Source organism: Panthera tigris, chromosome A1 (assembly GCF_018350195.1).
Source record: "Panthera tigris isolate Pti1 chromosome A1, P.tigris_Pti1_mat1.1, whole genome shotgun sequence".
Lineage (NCBI taxonomy): Eukaryota > Metazoa > Chordata > Mammalia > Carnivora > Felidae > Panthera > Panthera tigris.
Window position 1 is genome coordinate 82,050,001 of NC_056660.1, and position 27,482 is coordinate 82,077,482.

General features: G+C 43.0%; 2 protein-coding genes across 4 annotated transcripts in view; one reads left to right on the forward strand and one right to left on the reverse strand.

The window, feature by feature from the left end:
• The window catches only part of UPF3A (UPF3A regulator of nonsense mediated mRNA decay), a 29,926-nt gene extending 15,517 nt beyond the window's left edge, over window positions 1-14,409 (forward strand). For both annotated transcript variants that reach the window (XM_042980854.1, XM_042980861.1), the window contains exons 8-11: window positions 887-1,047; window positions 2,672-2,969; window positions 5,015-5,163; window positions 13,611-14,409. In XM_042980854.1, the coding sequence (XP_042836788.1) occupies window positions 887-1,047; window positions 2,672-2,969; window positions 5,015-5,163; window positions 13,611-13,875 (873 nt within the window). In that variant the 3' untranslated portion in view covers window positions 13,876-14,409. The remainder of the gene's footprint in view (window positions 1-886; window positions 1,048-2,671; window positions 2,970-5,014; window positions 5,164-13,610) is intronic.
• Window positions 10,551-27,482, reverse strand: part of CHAMP1 (chromosome alignment maintaining phosphoprotein 1) — a 30,420-nt gene continuing 13,488 nt past the window's right edge. Inside the window, exons 3-5 of one of the 2 annotated variants that reach the window (XR_006215563.1) lie at window positions 19,104-19,166; window positions 13,591-13,767; window positions 10,551-10,787 (exon numbers count right to left, since the gene is read on the reverse strand). The gene's annotated coding sequence lies outside the window, so the exon portion shown is untranslated. The remainder of the gene's footprint in view (window positions 10,788-13,590; window positions 13,768-19,103; window positions 19,167-27,482) is intronic. The other variant, XR_006215564.1, reaches the window with a different exon arrangement.

A 27,482-nucleotide genomic window follows, 5' to 3' on the forward strand; every position in this document is an offset into this window, starting at 1 on the left:
CTAGGACCAGCATGTAATGCTTTTTTAGTTAAAAATGTGTCAATAGATATGTGAAAGAAAATGTGTCAATTCATAGAGCCCACAGACAGGAGAAGACTATGTAAGGTACTGCAACTTCCAGTGCTTGGCCTCACATTTTACCTGTTTTATTCTTAAATGAACTCATGTAGTTGAAACTTACCTGTGTGTCATTTTGCTGTAGTGCAATTTAAAATACGTTCACTTTTTCAAATTAGAAAAAAATTCTCAGAAGTGTACCTTCTGTTTTTGTTTATAAACTGACTTGCCTGTGGCAGTTGAATTTCAAAGAGTAAACTACACAGAGAACAGCGAGGAGGGCTCAAATTCCACGACAGCCGCCTGCTCAGGCTGATTCAAGAAAGAGTAGGAAGTGTTCTGAAAAGTCTAAACTATTCTAAAAGTCATCAGTATAATGCAGCATTTTAAACAATGCTTTTTTTCCTCGTTACAAAAGCAATACTTGTTAATTTTGGAAAAAAACAGAACTTGTTGATACAAGAAAAGAAGATCATTTCAGTCCCACCACCTGGACACCACTGTTAACAGCATTGCCAGCCTTACAGCTGTTGTTGTGTGTGTGTAAACATAGAGACCAGGTCGTTCAGTTCTGTAGCATTCTTTTGTTGTGTCAGCATGCGTGTCTTCTCACATCAGCCGTCCTAAATCGTTGTTCATAACGATGGTATTTCGTTGACTGACTGTTCCCGTATTTAACCAAAAACCTGGTTGCTGTACCTTTAGCTTACATTGTTTGCTATTCAAACACTTGTGCTCAATGTTGCTTTATGTTTTTAATTTTTTTTTAAACAGCTTCGTTTATACCATATTCTAAAAGTGATATTTTACTGACATTATAATTTCTTAGCTTCTTAAGAAACCAGAAAAGGGAGAGGAACCAACCACTGAGAAGCCAAAAGAAAGAGGAGAGGAAATGGATACTAGAGATGGAGAACAGGAGTCCTGTCCTGGCTGTGCTGTCCGGAAGCCCATGCCCTTGGGGAGCTCGCTGGAGGAGCCCAGGGAAAAGTGAGCCTGTGACTGTCACTGTGTCAGAGTCGTATGTGTCCTTTATCGTATTTCAAACTGTTTGTGGAATCGGGTTTTACCAAGATAATGCTTGCCCACATCCTTATTTCTTCTGGGTCACGCTAGGGGCTTGGTAAATGCATTTCGTCTGCAGCCTCAAGTCTGTCTTCAAAGCAGGAACATGTCCTGCTTCTAGTTCCTTAGCCGTTCCTGTCCTTGCTCCCTTTGGATTCCTGTTATCACTCTTTAGGTCTTCAGGATCTCCTTCCCAGTCTTTTGTCCAAGTGCTAGGATTCCTGTGTTGGTGTTACCATCCCTGTGGCCCTCCCGTGGAATCTGACCAGCAGCTGTGTGGATCCCAGTATTGCACTAGCCCTGCCTGTCTCAGGCTAGGGGTCCTTGGGGCATGTACTTCTCTGTGTGCTTGTGACATGCGGCTCACGAAAGGAGCTTGAGCAGGGCTTGTGTGGAATGGGACAGACACTGTCCCATTGTGCATGGGGGCCAGAGAGACCCGCCAGAACCTTGTCAGGTAGGAGCCCCTCCCTCTCGCCCCTGAGCATCCTCAGGGTTTGGTCACCTCCCCACAGTCAGTGGGGCCACGTGTGTCTGGGCTTCTTGTTCCCCTGGCCCAGGGCTCTTGCTCGTGCACTGCATCCGGACACCCATGGAGCTTCCTGGATCCCAGGGCTGCTCTGCTTCCAAGGGGTCCAGAAGTGAATTTGCACTTGGATGTGAGATGGCAGGGTTGTGGGGTTAGGCTGCCATTTGCCCAGAAACATACCAGTCACAATGAATTCTTACTGTCTTTCTTATACAAAGAGTTGTGATAAAAAAAAATTTTTCCCTCTTTTTGGGGATTCCGGTTTATTGCTCAGTTTATGAAATTAATTTATGCATGATTATGAAATCTGTGATCTGTTAGGACTGTAGTTTCTGTTATATGTGTTTGTATTATTATCGCTTATGTTATAGCAGTGCCTTTCATCATGTTTCTGGTATGAATTCTCACTTTGCTTATAGATCTTTTTCTCCCCAGCAGTCCTGCTGCTTCTGTTTTGTGGGAAGTCAAAAATAGTGTGTGAGGACTTTTGCCTGTTGGTTGTGGACTTTAAGAAGCAAAGGAGCTAAGGAGCCACTTATTTATTTACTATTCATTTAAGAGTTTGATATATGTATAAAATTAGTACATTTCAATTAATTGTAGCTACGCTTGAAGCAGAAACAAGGCTGTCAGTATCAGCTCTGTGTCATGATGAATGTGTACCTGGGGCCCTAGGAAAGTCACCTGACCACTTTGGTCTCCGGTACTCTATCTGTAAAGGGGGTTGTTAGTCTACTTTGGGGGGTTACTAAGAGTTAGAAAAGTAAGTATACATAGTTCCTCACCACAGTGCCTATTCCTACCTGTCATTCAAGTTTAACAGTAGATACTGTCGTTACCATTGTCAGTTCATCTTTTAGCAGTTTTTTATTGAATGCCTATTATGTGCCCACTTGGCAGCGTGGTGATGTGCAGACTGAGGTATTCCCCGCCTCTTCTGGAACTTGCGGTATGGACGGGCAGACAGGTTCTCGTCAAGCAGTATACCTGAGGTGACTGATAATTTGAATTGAATCACAGGTCACAGAATGAGAGCAATGAAGAGCAAAGGGAGTTGGACCGAAAATTCAGAGAAAAAGACCTTGAAACACAAAGATGCCACTTGGATGACAATAGAAAGCAGAGAGCTCACTGTGAGTTTGACACGTTTTCGCGGAGAAATGAGGAGGAGCCGAGATGGGGGAAAGGAGGCCCCCCCGACAGAGGGAAGAAGGGGAGCCAGGACAGTGGCAACGCTGTGGAGGCAGCAGAGTGGCCCGGGAAAGAGCAGAGGAGTGAAGGTGGCCCAGCAGCCAAAATGGAGCGCCCAGGAAACAAGGTTCTTCTGCTTGTTTGGGATCATCTTTCATTCATCAGCCGTAAAAGCACAGACAGCACACCTGCGGCTTTATGCCTGCTTTATCAGACGGAAGTTGTTTTAGTTAGCCCAAAGAGAGAAATCTGTGTAGGTGTCGGGGACTTAGGGTCATGCACTCTGCCAGTGGGAAGTCTGCCCCCACTGGGTCCTGTGCTCTTAGGGAGTGCACTGCCCTGACAGTTTGCATTTCATGACGCTTCAGGGAGCTTTCTTTTATGTGATTAACAATGTAGTGATTATTAGTAGATGGTCAAATGGCTCATAAATACTCATCAGTTAGGTGTGCACAGTCAACACAGGATTGGAGTGGCCTACTTAGACCAACAAACGGCTTTTCTTTCTTTTTTCTTTTTTTTTTCCCAGAAGTTTGAGGTTAACTTTTACTCAGATCACATTGTTGTAGAGAAGCACTATTAATGGGGTCCCCTCCCTATAGGGCCAGGCCCCATGGTGCCAGTGAGTCCCCCACAGCCTGGCCGCCCAGTGTCCAAGGGGAACACCCTCGTCCCACCCCATTCACAACCTCGACAGGGACACTGTCTGCTGTCTGCATGGTTTCGTCATTGCTATATAAGTGCTATGTAAGTGGAAGCATACAGTGTGTGACCTGAGACTGTTTTTCTCAGATCTGCCTTCCCTTCCAGTCACCCAGGGTGTTGCTGGTATTAGTGATGTTGATTTTTAAAATGTTTCCAGGGCAGGCAAAACCACAGGCAAGAGGAGAGCCTTCTTCACCCCTGGCTAATCACATCTGTGTCACCCAGGAGTTTCTCTAGTTTCCTTAATCTCAGGTACACCAGAACAGTCATGGGTCTTTTTGGTGGGAGGTGTTTATATGAACACTTGTTTTCAGCTCCCTTTTTTTGTAGCAGCAGTGAGCACAGCTTTAGGCGTTGGGAGTCCTCTCCATGAACTCTGTGATGCTGTGGTGGAAATGAGGCGCCTTGTGCATAATGGCTCCTTCTTACGAGGCCTGGCAGGTTACGATGTTCTTTCAGTATCAGTGTTGACCCCCATCTGTGCACACCAGTGCTGCCCTGGTGAGAGCAGGACCATGTGTGTTGGCCCCGGGCAGGAGGTGGCATGTGAACCCTGCCCTTCTCTCTGCACCCATGGGTCCTGCCAAGGCCTTTGCCACTCTCCTCCCTGGCCAGGCTTCCACTGGGGAAAAGGGCTGCTAAGTGCCCTGGCAGTGACTGTGGGGCCCTGCAGAAACACCTCCCCAGATATGCCCACCCAAGCTGCCCTGTCCTTGGGCCCCCAGGTGGCCACAGAAGGAGTGTAGGAGGCTTCCTTGAGGGGCTGGAAGCTCCCCTGAGCTGGGGTTTGGTTGTTCCTCCTCTCCATCAGGGCAGAGCTACCTGGCTTCTGCTGTTCTGTCCTTCCCTGGCCTCACTGTGCTGATATCTGGAAGCAGTTCCGTAGTGTCTTATTCATGTTGCTCAACCATCATTGCGTTTCTTCACCTCTAAGACTTGAATCAGATGATGGGTTGGTGTTTCCTATGAAGGGGCAGTTCAGAAATAACCCACATAGAAATCACTCATTACAGACATCAGTAATTATTTAGTTCATGGCCTTAAAAAGCCGCCGCTGAGGGGCCATGCCTTGCTTTGTCTCAGGCCACGTGTTCACCCTGCCTGGTAATTTAGAGGGGCTGAAATGTGTAAGTCTTCACCTCTGCCTGGGAGGGCAGACGCCGTGGTTCTGCTGGTTCCAGGGAGATCTGGGTTTGCACAGTAACCTTTTCCCAGATACTAATTTTTACCTTTTTTCAAGTTATTTTAAATATTAACTGTCTTTCTGTTCATGGCTTTTTTTTTTTTTTTTTTTTTTTTTAGCTTCAAAGTGTCTGGTTTCTGAGATGAGATAGTGCTGTGAAAAAGGCAGATTTTTAGTTGATTTTTTTTTAGGTAATTAGAGTTATCAGACCCTGGAAGTAGAGAAGTTGCTCCCTCCTGTGTTGCTGGCCTTTGGAAGGGTAACCCACTGCTCTGTCCTGGCAGGATCGGCCGGCCTTGCAGCTGTACCAGCCAAGAGTTCACATCCGAGCACGAGAAGGTGGTAGGGGAACTTCTGTGGAGTGCCCTGGCAGGAACAGGGACGAGGCTGAAGATTCAGCACAGGGGGGTTCCCAGAAGAGCGAAGAGGCGGGGTGAGTCAGCGCATATGTTTGGGACCTTCCATTCGGCATTCTGTGGGTTAGAGAGGGCATTCTGGAAATGTACAAATCAGCCTTGAATCTAACCTGCAAAGTGACTTTACTCCTTATAAAGAAATCAGAAACTAGAAATATAAATGTGGCATAGAAACATCTAGAAACCATTCTTAAGAAAGAAGCAATCTTTTAAAAAATTGAAAAGTTGTCATAGATTTTATTATTTTTAGTATAAAGTAGTATGTATCATTTAGCCAAAATAACCTGTACTTTGAGTTCTACACATTTGTAAGTGATCTGTTGGGATTCATATCACGTAGTATGTGAGCTATTGTTCGGGGGAAGGGAGGGCTCTCATTCCATTGTAACTCGGTGATACAGACACCTGTGCCATCTGTCCTGAAGATTCCCTGAAGTCTGTATTGTGTTATAGCCCCTGTGATAGGAACTTAACACTGTATAAAATCTGACAGCTTTAAGAATTGCCCTTTTAGCAATGTGGTCACTGACTTTTTTCACAGTCTTTTGATGGATGTGCTCATGGTGTATAACCACCGTGATTTAAGGGTTGCTGAGACAACGTAAGGGCATTATTTTGGGACAAGGATAACTTAGTTATGGCATCTAGGGTTTTTCTTTTCACAGTCTGAGGCAGTTTTATTTTGAAATGACTCATTGGAACTTTCTGCAGTTATGTGTTCTACAGTATTTTTTAATGTTAGTGAAATTTTTAAACATTAATGTATTTTTGGCACTATGCTTTGAACCACTTACTAAATAAAAATTTTAGTTGCTATGAATTTGAAGTCCAGTTGTACTTTTCCTACATCAAATTTTACATAATAAAACATTGCTTTTTAAAATGTAGCTTTAGGGGCGTCTGGGTGGCTCAGTTGGTTAAGCATCTGACTTCAGCTCAGGTCATGATCTCACACTTTGTGGGTTTGAGTCCCACGTCGGGCTCTGTGCCGACAGCTCAGAGCCTGGAGCCTGTTTCAGATTCTGTGTCTTCCTTCTCTCTCTGCCCCTCCCCACTCTCGTGCTCTCTCTCAAGAAATGAATAAACATTTAAAAAAAAATTTTTTTAAATAAATAAAATGTAGCTTTAGTTATCTGAGAATTTTGCTGGTTGTATCTATTCCTTTCTAGATATGAAACATTTATCAAAAAACTTAGAATACTCATTTATCATTTTAAAAATGTCTGTCAGACATATAGTCTATTCCATGGCATTGCTATGCCCTTGCTCTTGACTCTGGAGCTCCAAGAATTTGGCGGGGGGAGGGGGCAAAGGACTTGCTGTGATTTAGTGAGGTCTATGTGACCTGGTGGGGTCATCCCTGATGGAAAAAGGGTAGGTGGGTAGTAACTATTTAGATGTTGCAGGCTCTCTGGTCTCTGTTACAACTTGCAAACTCTGCCATTATGCAATACATAACAAATGGGCAGGGCTGTGTTCCAATAAGATTTTATTTATAAAGATACATAGCAGGCCATATTTGGCTTGTGGATAGTACTTTGCTGACTCCTACTTAGACTTTGGATCACACTGGATTTCCTGATCAGTGAGACACTGTGTCCTCACTGCTGACTTGGGCTTTGATCTGTAAACACAAGTACAGCTCAAAATAGAATAAGAATAAAGCCTTGAACATAAGACCTGAAACCATCAAATTTCTAGAAGGAAACACAGAGGGTTAGCTCCTTGATACCGGTCTTGGTGATAATTTTTTATATTTTGACACCAACAGCAAAGGCAACAAAAGTAAAAATAAACAATGGAACCACATTGAACTGAAAAACTTCTTCACAGGAAAGGAACCTATCTATAAAATGAAGAGGCAGCCTATGGAGAGGAAGAAGATATCTTCAAACAACATACCTAATAAGGGGTTAATATCCAAAATATGGAAAGAATTCATAGCAACTCAATAGCAAAAAAAACCAAATTACCCAATTAAAAAAGAAAAAGGAGCAAAAGACCTGAATAGACATTTTTCCAAAGAAGACATCCAGATAGCCAACAGATGCGTGAAAAGGTGCTCAGCATCACTCATCACCAGGGAAATACAAATCAAAACCACAATGAGATACCACCTCACACCTGTCAGAGTGGGTAAAATAAAAAAGACAAGAGAGCAAGTCTTGGCAAGGATGTGAAGGAAAGGGAACCCTCATGCAGTGTTGGTCGGAATGCCAAATGTTAGAGCCACTATGGTTTGCCAGCGTGGAGGTTCCTCAAGAAATTAAAAATAGAACTAGCATATGATCCATCAGTGCCACTGTGGGCATAGATCCAAAGGGAATTGGAGCCACTACCTCGAAGAGATATCTGTTCACATGGTTGTCACAGATTATTCACAGTAGCCAAGGTGTGGAAACAGCCTTAGTGTCCACTATGGGTGAATGGATAAAAAAAATGAAATGAGTATTATGCAGCCTTAAAAAAGGAAACCCTGCCATTTTCAACAACATGGATGAACTTGGAGAGCATTATACTAAGTGAAGTAAGCCAGACAGAAAAAGACAAATACTGCCTGCTATCCCTTATATATGTACAGCCTAAAAAAAAAAAAGTCAAACTCATAGAAACAGAGTAAAATGGTGGCTGCCAGGGACTAGGGCATGAGGGAAATAGGGAGAGGTTAGTGAAGTTCTGTTATTTAGTTATAAGATTAATAGGTCAAGGGTCTAATGTATAACAGTGACGATAGTTAATACTGTATTGTATAATTGGAATTTGCTAAGACAGAATTTTCTCACCAAAAAGAAGTAAATATGTGAGGTGCTATTTATTACTCAGTGTGAATCCTTTCATAATGTATGCATTTTACCAATCAATATGTTGTATGCTTTAAATATATATTATAAATTTACTTGTCAATTATACCTCCATGAGGCTGGAAAATAAGTAAATAAAAAGTAGCTACATCCTGTGAAAGATTCTTGAGATCTGTCCCCAGGGCTTCGCAGAAGTCACTTTGAGATTACTGATTTAAAACAATAATACATTTGTATAATGGACTACTTCGGTATAAAACACTTCCATGTATACTCCCTAGTTTTGGCTTAGACTCATTTTTAAGATGGTTGGACAGGACACGACACACATAATCTCCCTTTTACAAACTAAGAAACAGGTTTAGAGATGTCCAGCACTTGTTGCTGGCAAAGCCAAAAGCTGTTTTCATATTCGTAAAGTTTTTACTACTAATTACCCAGAAATAAGTTTTTGAGTTTATCACATGTCTAAGAAATGATAGAAATGTTAAAGAATATTCTTCACACGGGCATTGCCCATGGGAGCCCGTATTGTGGGGAGGGCTCACCATGACCAAGGAGTGGGGTGGGGTTGGCCACCTGTTGGTTCACTTTCTAGTAATTCCTCTGCAAAACTTTCTTTTTTCTGTTTCTCATTTTGGATTTGTTTTTGGTTTTATTCAGCTACCTAAGTATTTTATTTTTATTTTTATTTTTCAGAGAGAGCACGAGCAAGGGAGAAGGGCAGAGGGAGGGAGACAGTTAATCCCAAGCAGGCTCCATTCTAAGCACAGAGCCTGATGCAGGGCTCGATCCCACAACTCTGAGATCATGACCTGAGCGAAAATCAAGAGTTGGATGGTCAACCGACTGAGCCCCCCCCCCCACCCCGAGGCACCCCACAGCTACCTAATAATTTTAGTAATTATATTTAAACATGAACATAGCAAAGCAGAGCATTAACTATCAGTATTTTTTTTTTAATTTTTTTTTTAACGTTTATTTTTGAGACAGAGACAGAGCATGAACAGGGGAGGGGCAGAGAGAGAGGGAGACACAGAATCCGAAACAGGCTCCAGGCTCCAAGCTGTCAGCACAGAGCCCGACGCGGGGCTCGAACTCACGGACCGTGAGATCATAACCTGAGCCGAAGTCAGACGCTTAACCGACCGAGCCACCCAGGCGCCCCAACTATCAGTATTTTAATGGCTCTCAGTCTTGCTAGTAAATTAGAAACACCAACTGACTGAAGTAATTCCTCAAATCTGACGTGAAATAGGTACCTTGAAGAATCTCACATACATCTTTGGAAATAAGTTTTCACTTGCTTGATAATAGTATTACCAAGTAATTGTCTCCCACTTAATCACATGACAGTGAAACACTTGGGGAGGGTGAGGTAGCTCACGGGGCAACAGATTCTTTAATACAAGTCTCATCAGGAAGTCTAGTGGATCATGTGGCCCCAGGAACTAAGGAGAGGAGTGGTTATGGCTCAGCCGCAGTCGTGACATGGAGAGGACCTCGGGTGGAGAAGGGCATGAATTTCTTCACATTACGCCATGAGAAAGGATTTTTTATTTTCATCTGTATGAGTGAATTCTCATTTTTAAGTCTATTTTCTTAACTCTGATGAAAAGAGAGGTAATTATACTTTAGACAGATTTGTTTTCTGTTCTATTCTTCCTGTCTTTAAAATTAAGAACATGTCAGAGATTAAAATGGAGAATTTAAATGGATATTTGATCTATTCAATCTGTGTTAATTACTACCAAAAAAAGAAAAAAAAAGAGCGAAAATAAGTTTATTTTCAGAACAGTGTTCAGAGTCAAGAGGGTTGTTTTTTTGTTCGTTTGTTTGTTTTTCCCCAAGCAAATTAGCCTGCTTAAATCTACCAGGTAATTTCTTCCACCCAGTGTCAGCTTTAGTAAGGTTTAATGATAGTCATTATTATATGAAAATTCAGTTTAAATCCTTACTTTTAAAAGTTTGTCACTTCAGTCAAGTTTAGAAAAATGCTGTCTTCTCTGTGTGTTTCTGTTGGCCTGCATTTTGGTGGAAAGCTTACAACTTCTTGTAAGTGTCTATCCTTCTTTGTGTCAAAAGCATGTTTGTCTTGTAACAAGTTAAATTTCTCTCCAAGTTCTTCACTGTTACACATCTAAAAAAATAATTACATAAGTAACTTGGTATGACTAAAGGGATAAAAGGTAAGGCATCTTGGCCAATTTAAACACAAGCAGTCTACCCCATAGAAGAATGGCATTTTTCAATGATAATAGCATTTTTAGTAGAATAAATTATTGTCATGATAGAAAAATCAAGGTGCCAAACTGAGAGCCGTGTGCCTACGTATAATTTGCCCAGTTATACATGCACGAAGTAGCCACTTCCTGCATCACTGGGACCATGCTTTTTTTTTTTTTTAACGTTTATTTTTGAGAGACAGAGCGTGAGTGGGGGAGGGGCAGAGAGAGAGAGGGAGACACAGAATCTGAAGCAGACTCCAGGCTCTGAGCTGTCAGCACAGAGCCTAACGCGGGGCTCGAACTCACGAACCGCGAGATCATGACCTGAGCCAAAGTTGTACGTGTAATCGACTAAGCCACCCAGGTGCCCCAGGACCATACTTTCCTGAACCAAAAAATGGAACAATTGATTTGACAAAGGATTCTTGTGTCACTCGGGTGTGAGGGCCAATGTAGAAGATGCTGTTTGGGTACAAAACTGCTGGTGTTTCTTAGATGTCTTAACAGTGATAGAAACCATGATATTCACACTCAAGCCTTACTATGGACTGAACTTGGTCTCCACAGGGTTCACATGTTGAAGTCTTAACTGCTTCCTCAGTGTGGCTATATCTGGAGTAAAGAAGTAATCAGTGTTAAATGAGGTCATAAGTATGGGGCTCTGATCTGATAGAATTAGTGTCCTTGTAGGAGGAAACACCAAAAGGTGTAAGTTAGGAATGCCTCACTAAGAACCAAAACAGCTAGCACCTTGATCTTGAACTTCCAGCCTCTAGAACTGTGAGAAGTGTCTGTGGCTAAAGTGGCCCATCTGCAGTATTTTTTTTTTTTAATTTTAATGTTTATTCATTTTTGAGACAGAGACAGAGTGCAAGTGGGGGAGGGGCAGAGAGAGAAGGAGACACAGATTCTGAAGCAGGCTCCAGGCTCTGAGCTGTCAGCACAGAGCCCGACGTGGGGCTCGAACCCACAAACTGCCAGATCATGACCTGAGCCAAAGTTGGACGCTTAACCAACTGAACTACCCAGGTGCCCCCCATCTATGGTATTTTGTTGTGGTGGCTGGAGCTGTGAGAAAGGCCTGTCACTGGAAACCCAAGGGCTAAGAGTGTGCAGGACATTAGGAAGGAAACCAGTGGTGGCTCCCCTCTCCTGGATCATTCCAACAAGATTTGGTCATTCCTGTGTTAGGAAGGAAATTCCTCAGGCAAAATTGCCATATCAAAATATAAAATGGAAATATCCTCACACTCAGCATTTGAACTCCTAACACTGCACCCTACAGACAGACCTGCACATGTACAGACAGTAAGCATGCCAGCTGTCCCTATGCTCTGCCCACTGCTCCTCAGCAGCCATGGCAGAATACAGACATTGAAATGTCCACAGTGTGTCACAAAATTACAAGTACGGGATGTGCTTTAAATAGTTCATAGATATACAGGATGTCTGTGCTAGAAAATGTCTGGAAAGATGTGTACCAACATGTAAGAACACGGTCAATCAATCTGCAACAAAGGAAGCAAGAATACACAATGGGGACAGGATAGTCTCCTCAGTAAATGGTGCTGGGTCTGGACAGCTACGGGCAGAAGAATGAAGACGGATCACTTTTCTACACCACACACAAAAATAAACCCCAAATGGATTAAACATCTAACAGTGAGACCCGAAACTGTAAAACTCCTCAAAGAAAACATAGGCCGTAATCTCATGGATTACTCAGCCTTAGCAACATATTTGTGGCTACCTCTCCTCAGGCAAGGGAAACAAAAGCAAAAAGAAACCATTGGGACTACACCAAAAAGAAAATCTTTTGCACAGCAAAGGAAACCACCAACAAAACAAAAAGGCAACCTACAGAATGGGAGAAGATATTTGTAAATGACATATTTGATAAGGGGTTAGTATCCAAAATATATAAAGATTATACAAATCATTACTGGAAAAAAATAATCTGATTAATAAACAGGCAGAAGACCTGAATAGATATTTTCCCAAAGACACAGATGGTCAAAAGACACATGAAAAGGTGCACAACATCACTAATCATCAGGGAACTGCAAATTAAAACCACGATGAGAGATCACCTCATCCTGTTCAGAATGGCCAAGATCAAAGACAAGAGATAACAAGCGTGGGTAAGGATGTGGAGAAAAGGGAACCTCGTACACTGCTGGTGGGAGTGTATTGTGGAAAATGGTACAGAATTTCCTAAAAAAATGAAAAATGGGAATACCATATGATTCAGTAATTCCACTGCTGGGTATTTTCCCAAAGAAAATGAAAACACTAATTTGGAAAGTTATATGCACCACTATGTTTATTGCAGGATTATTTACAATAGCCGAGATATGGAAGCAGCCCAGGTGTTTGTGGATAGATGAATAAAGATGCGGTTTGTATATACCATGGAATATTACTCTAGTCACAAAAAAAGTATGAGATCTTGTCATTTGTGACAACCCGGTTGGACATAGAGGGTGTTATTGTAAGTGAAATAAGACAGAAAAAAAAGTAATACAAATGATTTCACTCCTATGTGGAATCTAAAAACACAAACAGAAACAGACTCATAAATACAGAGAACAAACTGGTGGTCGTTGGGGGCCAGGGGCGATGGGTGGGAGGGATGGGCAAAATGGGTGAAGGGAGTTAGTAGGTACAAACACAAAACATACTCAAGCTTTTAGGAAAAATACAGGAACTATTCCACAATTTAATAGCAATTGGAGGTAGGATTAAGTGATTTTTAGTTGTTTTCTAACTTTTAAATAATGATTATATACAAAGATAGATTTTCATTGCTTCTCATTCCTAAGGAATTCAAAATTTATTTATTACCAAATATCTACAGATGCCTGAAACAATATGTGTAAAATTAGGAATTTGAAAAGTAATTCTTTCCCCAGGGATCTTTGTTAATCTGCTGCCAAGTTTCTCATTGAAGGACACTGGTGAAAACCACCCTTAGGAATTTCCATGCAATTTCTTTTTCTGTTTTTAGTATTTGCTTAAGTTCAATTAGAAACTGTATTAGTACTGTTTTTAACATTCTCTTTAATATGTGTGTTTTAACACCATTTACCTTGAAATGCAGCATGATGCATTTCCTTTTGCTAGAATAGTTTTGCCTACAGTGCTCATTGACCTTATATTTTACAAAAAACCACTTTATCTTTCTTTCTTGGTGCTACTTTTTCCTCTTGAGCATAACTTAACCAGTTTCTTAGGCTGTAAGTAAAACATATTTTATCATTGCCAAAATCCAGTGCGTCATTACATGAAGTTAAGGTTTTCTAAATCATGTCCTTTCTCTTTGAAATTCTGTGTAATATTTACCAGTAAAAAATACATGCACACATGTGTGTGTGCGTGTGCGTGTGTGTGTGTATATAATATTTTAAGGCCTTACCTTTTGGAATTTTTTTGCAGGTTTTTGAGAGCTGCCCAATGTCATCCAAATCAAGAAAAGAGAAGATCTGTAGCGTTATGTTGTCAGGCATGTGAATTAACAAATCAAATTTTCCATGACGCAGATTCAAAGAATAATCCAATGATACTTCTTTCCCAAACACATTGTGCATCTGCCCTAAACATCAGTGAGAGAGAGAGACAGAGACGGGTAGACACAGGCAGAGACAGACCAGGTTATAATAGGCCAAATCAGTCCCACACACTCTCAAAAAACATCACTTGATTTGAGGAGCACCTGTGCTTCTTCACAGAGGGTATACCTATCTTTGTAACAAAGCCATATTCCCACTGAAAAGATGGGCATCATTAAGGAATTCCAGTGTCCCTCAAGTGAAGTAACAGCATCTCACATTTATGATGCTCTTTACTTGTAGTCTGACAACAGTCCTTTGAAGAGGCAGTGTAACCACTCTGGGAGGTTCCTGCATTCCTTCGTCACATTCTCTCCAAGCGCCTCTGTGTGGCAGGCACTTTTGTAGGTGTCGGGCATAAGCAGTGAACACAGCAGACCAGTCCCTGCATTCTCAGGGCTCATACTCTTCCTTAAACATACAAGGAGCTGAAACCCCTAAAAGGTAGGGTCTTCCTCGAATCTTCCAGGTCATAAGTGCCAGAACCAGATTGTCTAGATCAGAAACCCTTCATCCGAAATCCATGTTGAGTGTTGATATGACACTGTTGCTCTAGTGGCCATCCATGGCCCCTAAATTAGTCTCCCTGATATTATGAATAAACAAGATCATACTCTTTCTTTCTATGGAATGGTCTATATTAAATGTTTGTCAGATACTCAAAGGAACAACTTTTAAAAAGCTGTAAGTGTCATACATTAGGCTCTTTGTAACCCAGCACTAAATTGTTGTCACCATTATCTTGCCATAAACATAAAAGGGAGTGATTCAATATTCTAGGGAAAAACTGTCACCTTAAGTGACAGATAATGATATGTATTTTCTCTCCATTGCCAAGTAGCCATGTGATTCCTGTCGCCTTCCTTCTTCCAAGAAGATCCCCCAGCAGCCTGCTTCCTTCTGTCCAGGGCAGACCCCAGACGCGGCCAGTCTGCTCTGGGCCTGGGCCTAGTCCTGCTGGCTGTCACTGGTCAGGTGATGGGCACATGATGTCAGTGAGTGCAGGGAGGGCACAGGGCAGACCTAACTCTATCCTCCCGTATGTGGCCAAAGAGGCCCAAGGGTAGTCAGCTTTCACACAGAGCCAAAATGAAGAGGTGGGAAGACCCCAGGCTCCTGACCGTGGTGGTCGAACTGCCCACCTCCTGTGGGCTTCTGTTAGGTGAGGGGGGTGTCCCTTGTGTAAACAGTTTGAGTGACTGTTTCTATTACTTGCACACAAATCTGACCCTGGACGAAAGGTTTTGTTTTGTTTTAATGTGTGAGGAAGCTTTCATTCACCCCAAGGAAATCCACTCTTTGTACAACAGTGTGATACCCCACCCCCAGCAGCTCCTAGAGGACTTGTCAGAAATGCACATTCTCAAGTGCTGCCTAAGAACTACTGATAATTTAGGTCTCAGCTCTTATCCTCAAGGTGGTTCTGAAGCCTTGAGAAACCCCACCATACTGCCTATCAGACCCAGAGGCCCCAGCAGCACACAGCCATTACTTCCACTTACAAACGACTATGAAGAGAAACCCCAAAGGCTCGAGGTTCTAATGGACAACCAATTGATAGGTCGTAATGTGATAGAGCTGTGGTTCCTCTTGCAACTTTTGCAAATTAATCAAGAAATATTTAGAAAAATGTGAAGTCATCCAGGTTTTCCTAGAACCTAGCATTTCCACTTAATACACATTTCAGTAACCGTCTTGTGCTGCTTCTAAGATGTGAATTACAAGTTCTACCCTCTAAGAATAAGAGAGATGACTGCATCTCCCCCTTCCAGACCACAGACACAAACCCTCACCTGCCAAGGGCAGCTTTACAGCCTACACACTTACTTTATTCCTTTAGTGACAACCCACTTGTCTGGGTGTGTATGCTGTGCCGGGGACAGATGCCACATGCTCATGTTACAAAGCACAGGACTTGTGCTGATAATGAGCTCTCTGTTTGCCAGGAAAATCCACACAAGTGGATGAATAGACCATTACAGTTCACTGGCGTAAGGACTGAAATAAAGTGTGGACAAAGAAATGTACCTTTTAATCAATCATCTTCTCCCCAAGTACACTGATCTATTGAGGTCCCTTGCTCCTGGCAACAGGAAGCCAGAGCTTGACGTCATAACCCTGACTCAAGAGTGATGCAGAGGCAGGCACAATCAGGCCATCCAAGGCAGCAGCCTGTGGTGGTGGGGATAACGGCACCCAGTGGGAGGGCAGTGGTGCTTCCCCAGGGGCCCAGTACATGCTCACTACACTGCACCCGGTCTGTTGGTTCTGAGACTTAGCTCATTCTCCAGGCTTCAAGTTCATTCTCTGGGCCACTTGAGATCCTTCCAATAATTTCCCTTCTCTGCTTAAGTCAACTAGGATTGGTTTCTGTTGCTTAAAACCAAGAACTCTAAAGGAAAACTGACAAACAGGGAGGGAGTTAGAGGCAAAAGTAACACAGGGAAAGCTGAAGAAGAAGTTACACTGGCCTGAGCAGAAATACCATTAGTATCCAGCAAAAAGAATCTGGCAGCCCATACCCTGTGGTGGAAAGTGGCTAATCACCTGTGGTGACCTGGTATCAATATCTGTTGTGGATTTGTTCAGGTTTGCTCCATTGCGATCACCACGGAACAACGTGAAAGGCAAAAGCAATGCAAGATTGTAGTGTCGGGTGGTGATTTCTAACAGTCCTGAGTTGCAATGTAAGCAGCAAACAAAACAACCTGAATTCTTAAAACATAAACCCTGAGAGTTGCTATGCAAGGGGTAAAACAGGGTTGAAATAGCCACATATGTGACAGTTCGTTCAGTAACACAGAAAGAGTGTCCTCTGAACCAGAATGGAGGTATTTAGGAGTCTTTGACAGGCTCACCAACACCCAGACCCACTGTTACTCCCATGCTGTCCCGTCCCCAAGGAAACATCTTATGTTTCTCCCCACGCCACCACTGTTTTCAGACCTGAAGTAGCCAATAACAAAGTTGATACTGGAACAACTTGGCTTCCACACAAAAAGAACACAGCCCTTTAAGAATTCATGTCAGCCAAAATGAGGGTAACAAATGAAAGAATAGATTCTGAGGGCAGGAGTCTAGAGAAGAAAGAAAATGATACGAAGTTGGATTGAATTCATGGATAGTGTGTTGGTTTAAACAAAGGAGAAGTTCTAGTTGTTTGCTCGACTGGCTACTAGGGGCCTAAACTCAGTGGTGGCCAAGTGAAGTTGAGAGGCCAAAAATTCCCATCACATTTAAGGTGGACTCTGGAGTGGGCTGGAGGATGGCCGCAAGAGATGTCCACATCCTAGTCTTTGGAGCCTGGGGAGAAAAAGGGTCTTTGTACACGTGATTAAATTCAGGATCTGAGAGGGGGAGGCAGGGAAAGATTTTACACCCAGGTATGCAGAGAAGGTGATGTGCAGATGCTGTTACGAGCCAAGGAAGCCCAGCCCCCACAAGTTGGAGGAGGCCAAGATCAGACTGTCCCCCAGAGCCTCCAGTGGGAACAAGCCCTGCTTATACTGATGGTGGGTTCAGCCTCTAGAACTATAACAGAATAAATTTCTGTGCTTTTAAGCCACTACACTTGTGGCCATTTGTCATGGCAGCCAGAGGCAACTAATACAGGTACCCTGGCTTAAATGGGAAAGGAAGACTCAGGAGTTTAGTGTCAAGCCAGGAAGCTGAACATAGCAGGCAACAGGGCCAGTGTAGTGATCAGAATGGCCCTGCCCCAGATAATTCTGGGGGTGACTGATTACCAAGTGCCTAGGTTTGAAAAGGATAAACTGCCCACTAGATTCCTGCTTGGTTTGCGTAGTTAAAACCTATGTCAGGTCTTGTGAATATAGGCCTGACTTGAGCAACAATCAGGTAGAGACATGTCCCTTCAACCAATTTCTAGACTAGAATAATTCCACAGATCAGAGATCCTCCACCAGCCAGGAGGTTAGCTACACTCGAAGGACCTTGTGAGAACCTACACGTTTGTTATGGGACTTTTCTTTCTGTAGGCATTTACTGCAGATTGGCAAAGATCCACAAGCTTGACTCTGTTGGCAAGGCTGTGTCTCCGTTGGCAAGATTCAGGGGCCAGTATGCCGCAGGAACCCAGCTCACTGACATCTTGGGAGCAACTGTGGAGTTGACTGTCTCAAGTAGAGGACACAAGGGACCAGCATGGGTGTCACCAGTTGGGGTCACTTTAGGGACGGCACTGCTGTGAACCTGAGTAATCTGAGATAACCTGTGCCTCGGTAGCATCCTTCCTGCCCCTTGCTGTGTCCAACACACACATGCTGCCTCAACAGTCACCTCTTTGTGTCCTTGTTTCCTGCTGAGGTGGCTGTCCCCTTAGCTACTGAGATGCCTCTCCTTTGTATCCTCACTTGTTGGAGAGTACAGCAGCTTGAGCCCCATGCAGACCTTCTAATCCCACAAGGCTCCCAGGCTCCACCTGCACCTAAGGGTGTGAGCCACCTGCTATGGACCAGTCTCCCCAGTGCCCCAAGTACCCAGATTCCCCTGGGAAACTCACTCTTCATTTAAGAATCAATTCAGTGTTGGGGCACCAGGGTGGTTCAGTCGGTTAAGCGTCTGACTTCAGCTCAGGTCATGATCTTGCCATTCCCCAGTTCCAGATCTGTGTCGGGCTCTGTGCTGACAGCTTACCTGGAGCCTGTTTCAGATTCTGTATCTTCCTCTCTCTCCCTCTCTCTCTCTCTCTCTCTGCCCCTCCCCTGCTTGTGCACACACACACTCTCTCTCAAAAATAAACATTAAAAAAAAAAAAAAGGAATCAACTCAGTGTCCACTCATCCCCTCATAGCACTAGTTTTTCTCTTACCACTCCCCTCTGCCTTTGAACACCACAGAAGCAAGCTGCTTTATTCATTTCATATTCCAGAGCCTAACACTGGTTCTGACACAGAGTAGGCACTTTTAAATGAGTGAACAAATCAATTCACCCTTTGTTGGTTCCACTCTGGGACACTCTCAGGAAAGAAAAGCATCTGACCATGTGGCCCATGGAGGACCCCTATCAGCTCCTAGACAGGAGGTCTCATGGATGCTCTGCAGCTCTCCTGGGGGCTGCTGCAAACCACAGTCAGCCTGTACAAGTTCAGCCAAGTGGGACACGCCCTGGCTTCCCTCATATCCATGAGTCAGGCCTCTAGTGCCAAGAACAAGGGCTTTCTTTAAATAGGGAGGAAGGAGCAGCCATGATGCCCAAGGTGACTTGAAAATGCCACATGCACCCTGCGTCCCCTCCACCGCAGCCCATACTTGCCCTGCTGCTGCTCGTTCAGCAGGAAATCTGTGGGGGGCTCCTCACCTCTCTTGGGAGGGTCATTTCTTATTCCAGGCAGAGAGAATCCATCCATGACTTCCAGGTAACCTGCCCAAAGAAGCAGACACACACATTCTGGCACAGGTGTTGCCCACCATGGGAGCCAGTCAGTGGTGGTCTGCTATAGCAGCCTGACGAAGACCTAAGCAGAGAAGGTATAATGTCCCTCTGTGAACTGAAAACAGCAGCATATTGGCAACTGCTGAAGCTGGTATGGGTCCATGTTATTACTCTCTCTCCTGTGAATGTTTAAAATTTCCAGTAATAAAATGTTAAAAAGAAAATTCATCTCAGATGGGGATTTTTTTTCCAGTTGGTTCATATGTTCACAGATGAATTGAAAGAATACCTTGTCCTCTTCTGTTTTTCATTTTTATGGGTCTAATTGCTGAGACTGTGTTGATGTATGAGGGAGCAGAGGGGTCTTGTTATAAAAATGCCACCTAATTCTTTAAATTTCTTTCAAGTTATACACCAAATGTTCCAGTTATCTATAATCACAAATTACTTCTGAGGGTTTACCATCTGATAATCCTCTGAATCTTACTGAAAGCAAAGACCTGCCTTATTTATTTATTTATTTATTTAACTTTTTTAATGTTTGTTTTTGAGAGAGAGAGAGAGACAGAGCATGAACAAGGGAAGGGCAGAGAGAGAGGGAGACACAGAATCTAAAGCAGGCTCCAGGCTCTGAGCTGTCAGCACAGAGCCTGATGCGGGGCTTGAACCCACGAACTGTGAGATCATGACCTGAGCCGAAGTCAGATGCTCAACTGACTGAGCCACCCAGGCACCCCAAAGACCTGACTTTTTTTTAATTTTTTTTTAACGTTTATTTATTTTGGAGACAGAGAGAGACAGAGCATGAACAGGGGAGGGTCAGAGAGAGAGGGAGACACAGAATCCGAAGCAGGCTCCAGGCTCTGAGCCATCAGCACAGAGCCTGATGCGGGGCTTGAACCCACGAACTGCGAGATCATGACCTGAGCCGAAGTCGGACGCCCAACCGACTGAACCACCCAGGCGCCCCAAAGACCTGACTTTTAAAAGGATTTGTTATTCAATCAGTAGACTCATTAATTTTCTGTTCCTGGGAAGCAGGCACAGAAGAAGACTTTACCAGGACTTATCAAATAACTACTAATCACACCTGCTACCCTTTCATTCTTAGAGGTAAACAGTTTGATCTATTCAAGAAAACTTGTTGGTGGGTGGAGTTCAAGGCAGTAATTTCAGTACATGTTTGTCAGTACAATATTTTTACAGAGAGTTTACGAAAGCCTTGGATTGTAGATTTAATTAATGCAATTTATGGAAAATAGTCACCATGTAACCTCTGCCAATTAGTCTTTGTTTTTAGACCAATGAGTCAAAATCAGGCTTATTTTCTCAGAAAAGTATAACTTTGTTTTTTTTAAAGTTTATTTATTTTGAGAGAGACAGAGAGAGAGAGAGAGAGCAAGTGGGGAGGTGCAGAGAGAGGGAGAGAGAGAGAATCCCAAGCAGGTTTCATGCTCTCAGCGTGGAGCTTGACACAGGGCTCCATCTCATGGACCCGTGAGATCATGACCTGAGCTGAAACTAAGAGTCAGACGCTTAACCGACTGAACCACCCAGGTGCCCCCAAGAGTTTTAAGTAAACTTTACACCCAACATGGGGTTTGAAACCACAAACCAGGGATAAAGAGTCACATATTCCACTGACTGAGCCAGACAGGTGCCCCATAACTTTTGTTTTCAATTCAAATAAATATGAAATTTATGTCTCAAAATGAGGACAAATTTATACAAAGGAATCAGGAACACATCTTGTTAAGAGATTACTAAATGCAGTAAAGTCAAGATTAAACTTACGTAGAGCTAACAGTCTGTTTCTTACTACCTAAGGTAATGCAGTATAATGTGTAGCTAAACTTAGGAGTTTGTGAAGCAGGGAATATGGTAATGGGAGCTATGTTGCTTCAGTAAATAGCAGTACATGAGTATATGAAACTCTAGTATTGGGCTTTAGGAATAGTTAATTTATTTAAAAACTAATCAATAAACCCTTTAATTTTGTTCTGTACTACTACCAAACATTTTACACATATTTAATAGTCAAATATATTTTGCTAAAAACGATTCTGCCTGGCAACTAATCTATATGTTTATTTTTTAGTCAATAGCAAGTAGAAATATTTAATTGTATGAAAAATGACTGCAATTGGGAAATAAAGTTGATAAAAAACAGATTTTCAGCGGCTATTTCAGCCTTCACTAAATACACTGTTGTTCCCCAAATTCTCCTTTGGGAACCGGCTCATTTGCTTATTCTGTACTCACAATCTGATTAAGTCTAAAACACATTCATTCTGCTTTTTTAGCCTTTTGGAAATCATTCTGTGACCTCAAGCTCACACCCTTCTCTGTGTTCCTAAACTGTCTCTCAAACCTCCTCCTGTGTGTCCTTGAACTCATCTTAGAAGCAGTATTATCATTCAGGTGTGTTGCAGACAAACCATGTGATGTGCCAAAGACCAGCCAACCCATAAGGGAAAGAGGCCTTTGCTGCACCAAATTACTGGTTCTTTCTGCCATTTGTTCCCTCACCCCAACCCTTAAATGCCATCCCTCTTCCAGCTTACTACTTAAGAAATTCCAGCTTACTACTTACTACTTAAGATACAGGAAAATCTACATCCCTTAAACATGAGAAACGTTTGGAAAGTTGTGTAGTCTCATGATACTTTATGCTTGCCTTGAATTCTGTCCAGAGGAAATCCCACCCGTTTAGAGTGGAAGAGGCTGGGTGAGACCAGCAGAGGCTGCCATCTTTCCGCCCAGCCTCCCCTCTGTGCTTCTCCTCTGGCAAACATGGCTTCACTAATGACAGGAAGCTCCAAAGGTGAAACATAGGCAGTAGAATTCCCCACTGGGAACAAATGTAATTTTTTAACCACAGACTTCAAGTACTGACTCGGGTTCAGACTCACAAACCATGACCTGAGCTGAAATCGAGTCGGATTTCAGACTGAGCCAAACAGGCAGCCCTTGTGGACCACAATTTAAAGAATTGAACTCCTTTGGCTTTTTCTCTGCTTGTTTAGATATTGTTTTAAAACTAAAATTACATGACAGGACATTCCTGCTTTACTACGAATGTGATTCACAATGGGCACAGTCATTGTGCCCTACTCCTGTGTTCCCCAATAGCTCCATGAGGGTGGGCTGGCTGGGCTATGGGTAAGCCTGAGGGCTTAGCATTCATGGTTTATAATGCTGGGTCTCAATTGTGACTGTATTTGGAAACATGTGAGACTCTGGAAAACACCCAAGCCTGAGTTCTATACCCAGATTTCACTGGCCTGGAATGGGGCCCAGGAACCAGTAGTTTTTAAAGCTTTCCAGGTGATTTTTTTTTTCTTATTAAAAAAAAATTTAACATTTATTCATTTTGAGAGAGACAGACAGAGCATGAGCAAGGGAGGGGCAGAGAGAGAGAGGGAGACACAGAATCTGAAGCAGGCTCCAGGCTCTGAGCTGTCAGCACAGAGCCCAATGTGGGGCTAGAACTCATGAACTGCGAGATCACGACTGGAGTCAAAGTCAGAGGCTTAACCGACTGAGCCACGCAGGTGCCCCATAAAGCTTTCCAGGTGATTCTAATGTGCAGCCAGGTTCAAAAATAACTGATAGGTAGCACAGTGTCCATGGGAAAATGCTGGGTAGCAAAGAATGCCCAATCCTCTACTCCTCAACAAATATTTGAGAAAATGCTACATCCAGGAATATGACATGCAAGTCTCTGCCCTCAAGAAGAGGGAAACACTCCAGTAAAAGTCAGCAACAATAGGTGTCTGGGAGCCTTGGAAAAGGTGTCTTGCCCAGCCTGGAAGCAAGAAAGGCTTCCTCGGTGAGGAAGTAGTGCCTGGGTTGAGTTTTAAGCAGGACCCAATGTCTCACTTACATGGTGACTTACACTCACATGGTGTGTGGGGAATCAGATATCTTGCCCACTAGAGCTCCGACATCAGCTATGACTCCAGGGTGGGAGTCCACCATTGGATATTTTCATGGTGGTTACGTGTTGGCTATTTGTAATTCAGATGTTTGATAGAAAGAAATCCCCAAAGGCCCGCAATACCTTGCCAAGAGGAGGTAAGCCATAAAATCTTCATCCTTCAATATCACTTTCCCTACCAGTGGTGAAAATTCTCATTTGCACAATTCAATTAACGTATGAGTAACAGTGGCATCTAACATTTACTAACTGCTCTGAGCACTTTATGCTGTCTTATTCCATAATAACCTTATGTGGTAGGTCCTGCAATCTATCCCATTTTGCCTATGAGGATAACAACTCACTCAAGCTCACATTCAGGCATGCACACACATATACACACACATTAAGTGATGAAGGCAGGTACAAATGTAGGTCTGTCTGAATGCACAGCCCAAGCTCTCAACCACTATGCTCATTATCCTCAGCAGGAGAGTAAGTGTGTGCTTATCAAGCGTTAAAAGCTATAATGTCCAACAAAGTAGGTCCTTAGCTTTGCTGGTGCCTTACCTCAGTTTTGTTAACAGTCAGATGGTGGGAGTCCTTGCATGGAGAGGGAGCCTGGCTTCCAGTCTCATACATAATATAGGGCAGGAGAGAAGTCATGGGTTCCTTTTGCAGTTCCACAAGCACAAAGAGTATCCAAGGTCAGGCTGGTTTCTATGCTCACCACTCCTGCTTTTTTCTTCACCAGCAAGAGCAGGTGACCTTTACTCAGGAACCCTGTTCCAAGCAAAGTGCCCTCTGCCTCCTCCTTAGCAGGAGCAAACAAGACTGGAAGATGATTGGCTTTGTGTTGTCACGATACATCGCATAAAGGGACTCAGCTGGCCAGCATCAGGTTCCTGGTAGCCTTTCACTTGCATGTGTGTGGAAAGTCCATTCACTCATGTATTCAACTAGCATTTATTGAGTGCCTACAATGTGCCAGGCACTGTGGAGTCAGCAGACCCTGTCAGTTCCTGCCTGCCTCACTCTGCTGGCTGTGAATTTGAGATGGTCATTTAGCAGAGCCAGCTCTGCCTGGCAGAAGAGAAGAGCCCCTTCGCACCAGCAAAACCCTCTGGGGTCCTGCCCCCCCCCCGCTTTTTTCCCACCTATAAGGGGGCTCGTGAACTGTCCTCAGTTTATCATCCAGTTCTTTCTTGCTGAGGTGGAAAGTCTCTGTCTGATCCACTAGATGAGACATTGTGCTATTTGTTTCCCATATGCTCTGTAGCTCATAGGGCATATTGAAAGTTTGTCCAGATTTCTTCCCCTCATTCCTGTATTTTTCCCTTTTACATTTAGTTGATTTTTAAAAGTAAAATGTTTGAATTCTTTATTTCCTTTTGCATGAAATCTACAGCAATTTTCTTTGTGGGTACCATGGGGATCAACATCTTAAAGTTATAACATTCTAATTTGAATTTGTAGCAGCATAAGTTGAATAAGCATACAAAAACTCTGCTCTCTTACAACTCTATCCCTCCCCCTTTACGTTGTTGATGCCACAAAATTACAACTTTATACACTGTATGTCCCCAAACCAAAACTAATTCTTCTAAATGCAGTAGTCTCCTGAGTAACGTAGAAAACAAGACTTGGAGTCACAAAGCCAAGTTACAATAATACTAGTTTTATAATAATTTTTTTCTTTATATGTATTTAGTCTCTGAAATCACTTAGCTAAGAAAAAAGTACAGTTACAAACCATTGTTATAGTACCAGCATCTATAATTGACCATACGTTTACCTTTATGAAGATATTACTTTCTCCATACAGCTTCAAGGTAGTGTCTAGTGTCCCTGCAGGACTCTGCTGAACATTTACTGTGGGACATATCTAGTGGTCACAAACTCCCTGAGCTTTTTTTTTTCTGGGAATGTCTTGATTTCTTCCTCACTTTTGGAGGACTGTGTTTGCCAGATATTTGATTCTTGGTTGACAGGTTTTTTTAATTTTAGCACTCTTACTTTGACCCAGTGTCTTCTGGCCTATAAATTTTGATAAGAAATCTGCACATAATCTCATTGAGGATCCTGTGTATGTGACAATTTTCTTCTCTCTGCTTACAAGATTCATTCTTTTTCTTTCAACTATAATGTGTTTCTGAGTTCATACTTCTTGGAGTTTGTAGAACTTCCTGGATGTTTGGGAAGTTTTCAGCCATTTATTTCTTTGAATATTTGCTCTGCCCCTTTCTCTCCCTCTTCTGGGACACCCACAGAGTGTATGTTCGTCTACTTGATGGTGTCCTACAGGTCTCTTAGGTTCTGCTTGCTTTTCTTCAATCTTTTCTTTCTGTTCCTCAGCCTGGATATATTTCATCATCCTGTCTTTACGTTCACTGATTTTTCTGTTTGCTCAAATCTGCCTTTGAATCCTTCTAGTGAATTTTTCATCTCAGTTGTGGTATTTTCAGCTCCAGAATTTCTTCTTGGTTTCTTTTTAGGTTTTTGATCACCCTGTTGGTATTTCCATTTTGTCCATACATCATTTTGTTGACTTTCTCCTCTTCTCATTAGGCCTTTGAGCATCTTTAGGTCCATCGTTCTGGAGTCTTTGTCTAATAAATCTGCCATTAAGTCTTTCTCAGGGACAGTTTCTGTTCAAGTTTTTTCCTTTGAATGGGTCACACTTTCCTGTTTGTCTTATATTTTGTGAAACACTGGACTTTTGAATCTAAAATGTGTAACTGTGTAAATCAGTTTCTCCTCCTTTCCCAGGATTTACTGTCTTATTATTGTATGCTCTACGCTGAGGATCAGCCTGAGGTGTAAAGTGTCTTATGTCATTCTGAGCCTTTCCTTGGGCATTCATGGCCACTTTCTAATTTTCCCTGTACATGCAGCTGTTTTTCAAAGTCCTAGTCTTTAAAGTCTGGCTCCCCAAAGGGGAAAAGCAAAACTGAGGTCAGGGCAGTGGGAGATGGGTGGGTGGAGTGCTGCCCCTTTAAATATCCTGAAAGTCACTTCAGCCGGGAGGTGGGAGTGGGGTGGGGGAAGGGGATTGCATTAATGGGGGAGATAGAATGAGAATGCCTGTCTGCCTGCACCTCTTTGATCAAAACTAGCAATCAGCAAAGCACAGATGCCCAACAATTTGGAAGACAGGGTCCTTTTTACCCACCTTAGTTCCTGTAAGTTGTGGGCAAGATGCTCACATGGCCAGGGGTGGGGGGTGGGTAGCTGCCACTGTGTGAAGAGCTAAAATTTACTGTACAAGTCTTCCCCTGGAAGTTGTGAGCCTTCAAGAGACTGGAGTTCCAAATAGTTACATCAGACAGGTTCTATGAGTGTAATTGTTGTCCACATGGGGGGGACAGATTCCTGGGTGTCCCACTCCACCATCTTCCCAGAATCCTCACTGGAATTGGCTTTTACTACCTTCTTATTTCACATGACTAAAACTCTCCCATTTATACAAACCAGGCCCACGACAAGCATTCGAATAGATTGGGTGGTGATGGAAGCAAAAGTTGATTAAAATTATGCTCAAACCAACTAAGACATTAATTGGTGAGGATCAAAAGTGTTGACACATCTGATTTCATTCCAATGACTTTTTTCAGTTTTCAGATTTAGTGTAGTGTCTCCAGTCTGGAGAATTTGTAACGAAAATGTTACATTCCTGCACTGAATCAATACTAAATGAGGCCCAATTCAGCCTTACAGGGTTTTTCTGTTCTTTCTCCAATTCCTAAAATACAATGCAGTTTGGCAAGACTAGCATTGGAAGGTGGAGGGAAATGTGCCAGGCTTGGTGAGGATAGCAGTTTAACAGGAAACAGAGGGAGCATTTTCTTGGGGAAGAAAAAAATGAGCAGGGGGAGGGTTGGAAGGCTGCTTGAGTAAGGTATGGTTTGCCAATGGAAGATCCTAAGTAACTGGACCTTAAATGTGCAACATAAAAATCAGTCTTGTGGAGACCTTACTTGTGTGTAAAGGGTGAATGGGGGTTGACACTGGAGTCCCCAGACTACAAGCAGTCTACGGTACTAATACATGTACACGGTGAGGTGGCCACAGAAGATATACTGCTGAAGAAACCTAGCTTGCAATAGGTCAAGCAGAGGAATCAAAACCCCAAATTTCAAGCCCAGGTCTAGCAGGTGGTAGCCCCAAAAGACGTCCAAGTCCAAACCACCAGACCCTGTGATTATGGCAGTTTATATGGCAAAGATTTAGGGCCGCTAATCCGCTGCCTTCAAAACAGGGAGATCATCCTAGATTATCCAGGTGGCTTAATGTAAACGTTAAGGGCCCTTACATGGAAGAAGGAAGCAGGAGATGTAGGTGCTAGCAAGCGGGCCACGAACCGACAGAAAACATAAAGGGAAGGG